Source organism: Hyla sarda, chromosome 1, assembly GCF_029499605.1.
Source record: "Hyla sarda isolate aHylSar1 chromosome 1, aHylSar1.hap1, whole genome shotgun sequence".
Taxonomy (NCBI): Eukaryota; Metazoa; Chordata; class Amphibia; order Anura; family Hylidae; genus Hyla; species Hyla sarda.
The window spans coordinates 369,753,555-369,765,747 of NC_079189.1; the positions used below are offsets into that span (position 1 = coordinate 369,753,555).

The 12,193-nt window shown below is 42.7% G+C and overlaps 1 protein-coding gene across 3 annotated transcripts in view; it reads left to right on the forward strand.

The window, feature by feature from the left end:
- Positions 1-12,193, forward strand: part of RORB (RAR related orphan receptor B) — a 230,543-nt gene that overhangs the window by 152,719 nt on the left and 65,631 nt on the right. For 2 of the 3 annotated variants that reach the window (XM_056523233.1, XM_056523227.1), the window contains exon 2: positions 3,126-3,211. In XM_056523233.1, the coding sequence (XP_056379208.1) occupies positions 3,126-3,211 (86 nt within the window). Of the gene's footprint in view, positions 1-1,866; positions 1,970-3,125; positions 3,212-12,193 lie in introns of those variants that run through there. The other variant, XM_056523219.1, reaches the window with a different exon arrangement.

A 12,193-nucleotide genomic window follows, 5' to 3' on the forward strand; every position in this document is an offset into this window, starting at 1 on the left:
TGTTCGGATAACAAATATCTCCTACAAAACCACCTTGAACTTGCTTGGTTACTTTTTATTCTATAGTAAAAGCAAGATAACCTTGATGATGAAAAAGAAAATTACTCTTATATAAGTTCACAATGATATAACTTTCCATACTATATTGATACCAAAGATACTTTGAGCTTTTTTTTTTTTTTTTATTGTTATCAAATTCATTGTCCTGTTTAGTTTCTTGATAATAAACACAGTGGTTTACTAATACTGCCCAATACTTAAACAGTAGTCAGGCTACAAAATCACCAGATCATTAAAAATATGATGCATCTTAAACCATGTACACACATGGTAAAATCATCAGTTTTTTGTATAGTAAACAGCTAAAAAAACAGTCCTTTGCTTTTTGTCCATTTTATTTTCAACTGTTTACAACTAAAAATGAGGTAAAAGAAAAAAAAGAAAAAGATATAGTAACATAGCCTTATACTGTCTAATGTATGTTTTGACCATCCATTGTCGTTCTTTTAGTCAAAATTGTGCACCAAAATTTTGGCAACTTTCTTGGTGCATGGCATCAAAATTAAGCAACAATCCCTTTTTAGCGAATTCAGGCCCATTTTCCTGGTAAACCACAACCCCATGATGAGCAAGGCACAATATGCTCTCAAACACATCAAAAATGTGGTGCAACTCACGTAAGCCAGTTTCTTTTATTTATTTATTTATTTTTTTACACAAACATCATAATTCTGGCATATTTGCAATACCAAATGTGCTTTAATGTAGTTTTTCATTAAAGTTAAAATAAAAGGTCCCACAGGTCTAAGGCAATGAGAGATACACTTTTTTGTAAGACACTCTCTGCTATCACACCTAGAAGAGAGATACAGAGATGCATGGAGGGAGCGTGTCAGTCACTGCTTCATGTGGGGGTCGATATGCTCCGTTCCTGGGGAGAGGAGGAGATCGCGGGGGTTCCAGGGGTCGGACCCCACCTGCACCGCTTTTCCTGTGGTCAGACACTTATCCCCTGTTTGGCCATAAAGAAAATGCATAAATGGGACAGATCTGCCAGAGCAGTGCTGTTCTTACAGTACAGAGTATCTCTACTTTCTGGCATATAGAGGGAGGGGCTCTCATAGGACATATGGATAGAGGTTGTCTTTATAAGACAACTTCTTTTTTCCCTTGCTCCCAGATAAAAGACATTGGGGTTTATTTACTAAGATTGTAGGTTTCTTTGTGGGTTTTGATTTCCAACTGGTATTTTCCCAAGGTATTTACTAAGGCTTCCCTACATTTTACACTTTTCCCTGCGTTTTTCTTTTCTTACACATGCTCTGATCTGTCTGGTTTTCCTCAGCTCAAATCCGCCACATTTTCTGTGGAAACCATAGTAAATATGTTGGGATTTTTCAAAACTGTGGGGACCACGCCCCTTTTGTTGGGACCACACCCACTTTATCCAGTGACCACGCCCCATTTTCAGGTTTTTCTTGTAAAATGGAGGGTTTTGGTTTTTTTGGTCACAGATTGTGTCGCAACAGACATGTGACACAATTTGGGCGTGAAACCCAACAAAAAAAAGTCGGGATCACGTTAGTAAATTAACCCCATTGTCTGAACAAATGGATTCATGGCCACCAGTATTTTTGTTTACAAGCATCTCATATTTAAATGGTCACCTGAAGTTTGCATGCTGCCCAATAGAGGTCTATGAAGGGGTGAGAAGTTAGCTGCAGAGAGAGACCGAGGCTGAGAGGAACACAGAGATACCTGGCATATAGCTTTTCTAAGTGTTATATTCCACCCAGTGCTTGATTCACAGCTTACATTTCTCAGTACTGCTCTATTATGTCTTTCATGTTGCTGTTGCTTCTGAAGGTTTGCTACAGAGAGATGCAAGGGCGCAAGATCTCCTCCGTGCAGTTTTTGAGAGCCTTCCTAGCAGCTAGTTCCCACTCACTTACTCAGGGGCAACTGAAAGGTGGAGATGAAACCTGTAAAGGGAAAAAAACTGGATAAAATACTGTATATAGGATGGCCATAAATACTGCTACTCATATACACACATATGACAAATTATGCTGAAAAGTTTCCTGAAAGTTTTGATATGCTTCACATCCTTTTTGAAAAATCAGACTAGATTACTGGGAATATATTCCCAACTTTGATAGCTCCACCTAAAAATTGTGTAACCCAAACAGTTCTTCTAATTGTGGACAACTGTGATACACATTGGGGACGATGCTACGTTTGGGTGTTAAAACACTCAAGTGAATTGATGACAGTGTAGTTTAGAAAAAGTGAAAAATCTTGCAATCCTACACGATTAGACATGCATTGTGAAGGAAATGTTAGAGACTGTGACACTCATTAACACTGCAAAGGAAACTTGGTACGGAGAGTGTTAGTTACAGTAATTTAAGATGTTTCGAGGAAAGCAATAGCTTCTTTTCACCTTGTGTATACAATTAATTACAGAAGTTTTCAGTTACACATCCCTCCAATTGTCCTGCTTTGACACAAAGGATAAATGGCTCTCAGGCAAGAACACAATCACTATGTTCAAGTATCCTTGTACGGGTGCAATTCAGAAACAAAATATAGTAAGCCGTTGCGAGGCAGGATTTTATAATACTTCATTACGTTCCTCATATTCCAATAATCCCTCTTGATTATAAACAACATGCTGGATAAGTACACCAAAGTTGAATTGGACATTGATTGTATTAGGTATAACACTCTTTGTTTAAACCCTTGCTTATCACAATTACTGTTATTATAAAAAACAAGTAAATGATAACGTAAACCATTTAATGATATAAACATCAGCCCGAAAAGCAACGTATTAACATAAAACTACAAACCAAGTTGCATTAAAATGTTTATTCTAACTGCAGAGGGATTAGAGAAATGTTTGTGCTGGGTTTTAGAGCATGCAAATATTGGATATTGCTATTAAATTATGGATTTGAGGAAAAGCTTAAATCTAAGATCTGTTTTTCTACTTGGGCATTCTGAATGCTATATTTTGCTTCTCTTTAATAATCTAAATCTGATGCTTTAGTCATTGACCAAGGATAGAAGAGGCTAAATAAAAATGTGCAATGTCAGCTGAGCTGTCTCTTCTCTATTTTCAGCACAAATTGAAGTGATACCATGCAAAATTTGTGGAGATAAGTCTTCAGGAATCCACTATGGTGTCATCACTTGTGAAGGCTGCAAGGTAAGAGTAAGACAAGATGTGAAGGTATAAAATAAATAAATATATATATATATATATATATATATATATATATATATATATATACCACTAAATGGTGCAGCACTCTCAAACAACAGTGATTTATTTTCTCATGTGAAGCAATGCAACGTTTCAGCTCCTCCTGGAGCCATTTTCAAAGAATGCTTGAAAATGGCTCCAGGAGGAGCTGAAACGTTGTATTGCTTCACATGAGAAAATAAATCACTGTTATTTGAGAGAAAATAAATCATCATTGTTTGATAGTGCTGCGCCATTTACTGTTTTTTATGCTACGGATGGACTGTGATAGAGTCTGGTCAAAAGCTGATAAGTAGTGCTGCAAATTTGCCTTTGGTTGTATATATATATATATATATATATATATATATATATATATATATATAGATATATTTAGTATTTATTTACTTTCATGTATTCCATTATGAAGTCTAAAATTTTCATTCCATGCATACATACACATTGGCTTTCATTTACAAAGACTGGAGTGTCGGTTAGGTTTTTTTTTCTGTGCTGTGGTGGGCAAAGATGTATAGAATCGCTGGGGGGGGGGTTATATATCTGGCCCCTCCAGCGTTTCTATATATCTTTCCCCCTACTGCGCTATATCAAACCTAGTGCCCGCTGCGCTTGAATAAATGTACTGCCCCCAGCGCTATTATATATGTATACTGACCCCCGCTGCGCATATACTGACCCCTGCTGCGCATAGTTATATATATACTGCCCCCCCCCCCCCAAGCTGCGCATATTAATCTTAATGTTCTCCCTCCCCTGGCTGCCAATGAATGAAAACTCTATTAGCGGGGGAGCGGAGGGCTGCTGCCCGCTCTCGGTACTAAGAGTTTGTCATCCATAGCGGGCAGCAGCTGCATATCATGCTGTGGGGGTCAGACATATGGATATATGTCTGACCCTCGCAGCATACATATACAAATGCCAGCTCACCGCTATGAATGACAAGTAAGCTATTGGCAGCAGCAGCGAGCCTCCGCTCCCTGCACTGCTTTTCTTGTCATTCATAGCGGTGAGCCGGCACCTGTATATATAGATGCTGTGAGGGTCAGACATATATCCATATGTCTGACCCCTACCGCGCATCTATATATACAGGTGCCGGCTCACTGCTATGAATGACAAGTAAAGCAGTGCAGGGAGCTCAGCTTTCATATTTTAATAAGGTTGGGTTCACACCACGTTTTCAGCCATACGGGACCACATACGGCTGGGGGGAGCTAAAACTCGGTGCTCCTGTATCCCTGCCATATGCCGCCCGTATTTAATTAATTTCAATGAGTAGTTTTTGCCCCGTATGCAGTTTTCCACTGGACCTAAAACAGTGGTCCACTACAGCTTTAGGTACAGTGGGAAAACCGCATACGGGGCAAAAATGAGCCGACCGGAGTCAGCGTTTCACTCCGGTCGGCTCATTGAAATACATTACTTATGGGCGGCTTACGGCAGGGATAAGGGAGCGCCTGGTTTTAGCTCCCCCAGCCATATGCGGTTCCTTATGGCTGAAAACGTCATGTAAATCCAGCCTAACTTCTGGCAAAATAAAAGCTGAGCTGTGATTGGCTGCTATTTGCAAGTTAGTTTTTGGCCCAAATAAATTTGAGTTGTTATGTGTATATAATGTACTATTCTACTTTCATGCAAAAAGTTTGTAAAATGTCAGTACAACGATAGAACTGTCAAAGATTTTTCATTATGATTTAACCCAGAATCAAATAACATACAATATAACATCATGTAACAAACACAAATGGAAGCCATGTTCAAAGGGATCAAAAATGATCATGTATGTGTCTTATTTTTTCATTCAGTTGTGTCACATGACACATTTCACATTTTAATAGGTGCTGAGTTGTCACATGACAAAGTGCATATACTCATTACTTTCTCTAGAAAGGAAACAATAGCAGTATAGAATCTGACACTGATGCAGTGAGAAAGTAAGTGTCAAGTGTTTTGTGGATGGCTTCCCCCTTTCACATATTTGTAAGGTACATGGCCAACAGACAGCCAACCAGGCATGCAACCGTCTTCTCCTGATGATGATGAAGCCCCTTTTGCACCCGGCTCCCAAGTGCAATCGGCTTCATCATCATTGAGTTGTGTTCTGCATGTCACTGATGTCCTCCTCAGGTTCCTCAACAGTGTCTGCTTCAGGAGCCTAAAAGCTTGCAACACCACCTCCCACGCCACTCTCCCCTTCACTACTTGCCTGCCTAGAGGAGAAAGCGGCAGATGTCTCCTCCACTTCTTGGCTGGGCAGTAGCTCCTCACTGTCTTCTAGTATATCGTCCTCACTAAGTAGTGGAGCTGAACCCACAGCATAAGATACTTCTTTAGGAGAGGGAACAGCATTGGACAGAGGCAATGGGAGGACAGGGACTGCTCCCAGGCCATGCCAACGGAGGGTTGTGCCTGAGGAACCCACCGACTGTTGACTTGGGGAGTCAGATGTCACTTGTGATGAAGTGGATGACCGTGTTAACCAAGCGATAACGGTAGATGGGTTGCTGGTCGAGACATGACCACTAGCTGATACTGGGAGCCCAGGCCTCTCGCTGCAACTCCTGCTACCACTTGCCCCTAGTCTGCTGCGACCTCTGCCTGATGAATTTACACCTCTGCCACTCCTCTGTGGACATCCTGGCACTTCTCTGCCTGACATACTTAGTGCGCATATGAGGGGAGTATAATGCGCTCCACCATGCTTAAAATAGTATTTGTCTACAACTCCAACAGGTGTGTATTTTTGTCTGGACTTTCACAGTATCTAGGCCCTTAAGACTTTAACAGGAACAACACTTAGATGTACATATGTGGTATGCACTTATGAGGTGAGGACAATGCGCATCAGTACGCTTAAAACAGTATTTCTCTACAACACCAGCAGGTGTGTACTTTTGCCTAACCTTTCACTGTATCTAGGCCCTTAAGACTTTAACAGGAACAAAATGGTACACCACTTAGATGTACATATGTGGTATGCACTTATGAGGGGAGGACAATGTGCTCCAGTACACTTAAAAGAAGTATTTGTCTACAACAACAGCAGCTGTGTATTTTTGGCTTGCCTTTCACAGTATCTAGGCCCTTAAAACTTTAACAGGAACAAAATGGTACACCACTTGTTACACTTAATAGAGGACAATATGCTTTTATTGCTCCGCTCACCCTAACTGGCTAGCTACTATTAGCTTTTCAGTTGCTGTGTACTACACCCAAAATTGCACTCTCTCTTAATCTCATTCCCTTCCCTATCAGTGCTTCTAGGCTGGATTTGGGCTTGATGTGAATCACTGCTCTCTGTCCCTCTCTCTCTGCAATAGAATGCTGATATGACTGGGAGATAAATCGCTGCTGTAAAAATGCTTTTCTGTGCAACACACACTGCTCTCTGTCCCTCTCTCTGCAATAAAACACTGATGTGACTGGGAAGTGAATCGCTGCTGTAAAAATGCTTTTCTGTGCAACACACACTGCTGTCTGTCCCTCTCTCTTGTAATAGGGCTGTGACATCACAGGGGTGGCTGGCTGCTGATAGGCTGCATGTGATTCAGGGTCATCCCGCAGACCCTTGTTCCCGCCTTCCCAGGATTCCTTGCCCCATGTCCTTACATGTGGGTCTGCCATTTTAGATGCCTTGCCCCTGGAGCACTAAATGGAGTTTAATTAAGCAATTTGCGCAATCAAATCGTAGCGATATTCGCATTCATTACAAATCAAACTTTTCATGAAATTTGTAATTAATTTAGATTTGTCAGATTCAATTCACCCACTCCAATAAACTTATATTGAAGGCGGGGGGGAAACGTGACATCAGGGGGCTCCGGCCCTTGTATCGCCCCATCATCACGCACAGAGAGCAGGGTGCCGCTACTGAGAATGCGATCAGACATCTTATCCCCTATCCTTTGTATAGAGGATAAGATGTCTAGGGGTGGAGTACCCCTTTAACAGTAACAAGGCAGGACTGCAAGGTTGGGCAAAAAGATGGGGTTTCTTATTTATTGTGCAAAAAGTGTATCCTTTACATCGGAAAAATGTATTATAAAATAGAAAAAGATTTTTTATAAAATAGAAAAAGTGATAAGGGGCAGGTGAGTATGGGTTATTTGTTATTGTGGCAGCACAGCAAAAAAATAAAAATAAAACATCTTTCCTGATGCGAACACTGGCCATTATTGATGAATTCTCTTTCTACAGTGAACCCACCCCAGGAGACCATCTCTTTAAATATTATAGTCTTTCATAAAGACTGTAATTTTCAATGACGGTTCTGCAGTTAAATTACCATCTTATAGTGGCTGGGATTAAAAAGACCAGTGTCTGTCTGTAATGCCTTAGACCCACTAAAGGAAATCATTCTTGGGGCATACTCTTTGCCACTCCTATGCTTCCCCCCCCCCCCCCCAATTCACACTAAAGATAAATAAATAGATAGGTAGGTAGATAGATATACACATGGAAGAAGAAGAAGCAGCAACACTCTGTATAGTATAGGTGGCATTCGGGTGCTGTAGGTACATGGTCCTGGTTTGAGGGCCAGTAGAGATATAAAGCAAAATACGACCGTTGCACTTACAGGATGAGGTGAAGGAGTGGCTTTGTTCGATCACAACTGAATGGCGACGTTTCGGCTACGCAATTGCAGCCATTATTGTGTAGCCGAAACGTCGCCATTCGGTTGTGATGGAATAAAGCCACTCCTTCACCTCATCCTGTGAGTGCTATGGTCGTATTTTGCTTTTGATAGATATTAAGCTTTTGCTTTTGATAGATCAAAAAGACCATCTTTTTTTGTATAATATTAAATAGATGTCACACAGTTGCTAGAAATACCAAATAAAAGGTATATATTATCACCATACAAAAAACTATCCAAAACTTACTGACAAATTCTGTATAATCAGACCAATTTTATCAATATACTGTACTTTCATACCATGACCACCACATAGTGACTTAATAACACTACCATTCTATTATCAAATAATATTGTCACACCTAGACAGCCATTCTATTACTGATTAAAGAGCACTCTAGACAGACCAATAAACACCCTTTCAGGTGAACAAATAGTGGTACATGTCAGTACTACAAAGACTATGCAAACCATATTACAGGGTTTACAGTGCAGATTCCTCCAGTGACTCACAGGGGATGTCTTCAACCCTCGTTATCACAGCAAAGCTAAAGGGGTACTCCGGAGCAAAGCATCTTATTCCCTATCAAAAGGATAGGGGATAAAATGCTAGATTGCAGGGGCCCTGCCGGCGATCGCAAGGGGGTAACCAGCAGCAGGATACTCGCGATCTAACATCTTATCCCCTATTCTTTTTATAGGGGTTAAGATGTTTTGCGCCGGAGTACCCCTTTAAGCGCAAACAGTCTGATGCTGAAAAAAACCTGTGGGTCTCTAGCTGTTGTGAGGGGCACTAAAACTGCTGTTATTCTCTGTGTAACTGAATTTATATTTTTTCCTACAAAAAATTATGTAGCAGATAGAAATAGAGTAAAGGGAAAATCCAAATCCCTTTGATAGGTGAGGTCCCAACCAACTGCTGGTAGCCTCACTTATACCAGAATGAAGGGCATCCAGACCCTATATCATTTGCAGAAGAGTAGCCATGAATGCTTATTCATTTTTAGTGAGGTCCATGAAAGTTAATACCGCTCTACTTTGCCAAATTGTATCTCCACCTTTAATGTGGACATAATGATAGGTAACTTGTTCTTTTCATAAATTCAAACTATATCCACCACTGCCAGAGGTTAAGTTATATAAAAAGGAATAATTCGGAAAATGTATCTGTTTCCTCCATTTAGCAAAATGCTCATAAACCTTGTTAAGTAAATGGCTAATTCACTAATAAATTATAATGTAACACTTCATTGTGTAAGATTAAAGATTTTGTAAGATTAAAGGCAGAGGGTTAAATGATAACAGTGTGGGCTGCATTTTAGCATTTTAGAAAAATTTCCCTTTGGTGAGATTAAAGTACAGATAAGTACCTGTATTATATTAAAACTTAAAGTTAGGTTGGCAAGAAATGGATGACTGGTTTAGCAGAATAAGTGTATCACTATTTTGTCAAACTTAACATGAAACAGAGGCCCAGATTCATTTAACTTTAAACTGACACGTATCGTTTTTTTTCTTTTTTTTAGCCTGTTTTAAGTTTTTCCTGACAGATGTATCATGCTTTTCTGTTGGCTTTTTCCTGATTTTGTGCTGACTGATAAAGCAGCACAGAACTCCTTAAAGGTAGCATATATATATATGTGTGTGTGTGTGTGTCCTGAAATATTAAATAAGGGTTTTCCTACAGATGTTGGCACATTATCTCATAATGGTGCAAAAGAACGACATGGTGTTTGCACATTTCTAAATAGCTTTAAATTTGTCTGTTTTCACACTAGTAATGTGATTCACACAGTTTGGTGCAAAGTGGCGCACACTAGCGCAAGAAGAAGAATAGAGTCACATGTGAAAAACAGCCAAATACACTAAGTGTAAATCAGAACATAAAATATGAAAGTAAAATCCTAATATGGCGTAACTGTAAAAACCAGACAATCCTAGTAAATCCAGAATGTGTCTTAAAGGACACTACATTCTATATTATCCCCATTTGCTGTGCAACTGTATATACACTGCTCAAAAAAATAAAGGGAACAGTTAAACAACACAATGTAACTCCAAGTCAATCACACTTCTGTGAAATTACACTGTCCAATCAGGAAGCAACACTGACTGACAATCAATTTCACATGATGTTGTGCAAATGGAACAGACAACAGGTGGAAATTATAGGCAATTAGCAAGACACCCCCAATAAAGGAGTGGTTCTGCAGGTGGTGATCACAGACCACTTCACAGACATGCTTCCTGGCTGATGTTTTGGTCACTTTTGAATGCTGGCGGTGCTTTCACTCTAGTGGTAGCATGAGACGGAGTCTAAAACCAACACCAGTGGCTCAGGTAGTGCAGCTCATCCAGGATGGCACATCAATGTGAGCTGTGGCAAAAAGGTTTGCTGTGTCTGTCAGAGTAGTGTCCAGAGCATTGAGGCGCTTCCAGGAGACAGGCCAGTACATCAGGAGATGTTGGAGAAGGCCGTAGGAGGGCAACAACCAAGCAACAGGACCGCTACCTCTGCCTTTGTGCAAGGAGGAGCAGGAGGAGTGTTACGCCGAGCGCTCCGGGTCCCTGCTCCTCCCCGGATCGCTCGCAGCGTCTCTCTCTCTGCAGTGCCCCGGTCAGACCCGCTGACCGGGAGCGCTGCACTGACATTGCCGGCGGGGATGCGATTTGCATAGCGGGACGTGCCCGCTTGCGAATTGCATCCCAAGTCACTTACCCGTCCCGGTCCCCGGCTGTCATGTTCTGGCGCGCGCAGCTCCACTCTCTAGGGCGCGCGCGCGCCAGCTCTCTAAGATTTAAAGGGCCAGTGTACCAATGATTGGTGCCTGGCCCAATCAGCCTAATTAGCTTCCACCTGCTCCCTGTCTATATTACCTCACTTCCCCTGCACTTCCTTGCCGGATCTTGTTGCCTTGTGCCAGTGAAAGCGTTTAGTGTTGTCCAAAGCCTGTGTTCCAGATCTCCTGCTATCCTCATTGACTACGAACCTTGCTGCCTGCCCCGACCTTCTGCTACGTCTGACCTTGCCTCTGCCTAGTCCTTCTGTCCCACGCCTTCTCAGCAGTCAGCGAGGTTGAGCCGTTGCCGATGGATACGACCTGGTTGCTACCGCCGCAGCAAGACCATCCCGCTTTGCGGCGGGCTCTTGTGAAAACGAGTAGCAACCGTAGAACCGGTCCACCAACACGGTCCATGCCAATCCCTCGCTGACACAGAGGATCCACATCCAGCTAGCCGAATCCTAACATTAGATCCGGCCATTGATCCCGCTGAGGTGCCACTGCCAAGTCTCGCTGACCTATCCACGGTGGTCGCTCAGCAATCGCAGCAAATTGCCCAAAAAGGACAGCAGCTGTCGCAGTTGACCGCCACGTTACAGCAACTTCTGCCACTGCTACAGCAGCAACCATCTCCTCCGCCAACTCCTGCACCTCCTCCGCAGCGACTGGCCGCTCCTAGCCTCCGCTTGTCCCTGCCGGACAAATTTGATGGGGACTCTAGACTCTGCCGGGGCTTCTTGTCTCAATGTTCCCTACATATGGAGATGTTGTCGGACCAATTTCCTACAGAACGGTCTAAGGTGGCGTTCGTAGTGAGTCTTCTTTCTGGAAAGGCCTTGTCTTGGGCCACACCGCTCTGGGACCGCAATGATCCTGCCACAGCCACAGTCCAGTTATTCTTCGCTGAAGTCCGTAGTGTCTTCGAAGAACCAGCCCGAGCTTCTTCTGCCGAGACTGCCCTGCTGAACCATCCCGCTTTGCGGCGGGCTCTGGTTAAAACGAGTAGCAACCGTAGAACCGGTCCACCAACACGGTCCATGCCAATCCCTCGCTGACACAGAGGATCCACATCCAGCTAGCCGAATCCTAACATTAGATCCGGCCATTGATCCCGCTGAGGTGCCACTGCCAAGTCTCGCTGACCTATCCACGGTGGTCGCTCAGCAATCGCAGCAAATTGCCCAACAAGGACAGCAGCTGTCGCAGTTGACCGCCACGTTACAGCAACTTCTGCCACTGCTACAGCAGCAACCATCTCCTCCGCCAACTCCTGCACCTCCTCCGCAGCGACTGGCCGCTCCTAGCCTCCGCTTGTCCCTGCCGGACAAATTTGATGGGGACTCTAGACTCTGCCGGGGCTTCTTGTCTCAATGTTCCCTACATATGGAGATGTTGTCGGACCAATTTCCTACAGAACGGTCTAAGGTGGCGTTCGTAGTGAGTCTTCTTTCTGGAAAGGCCTTGTCTTGGGCCACACCGCTCTGGGACCGCAATGATCCTGCCACA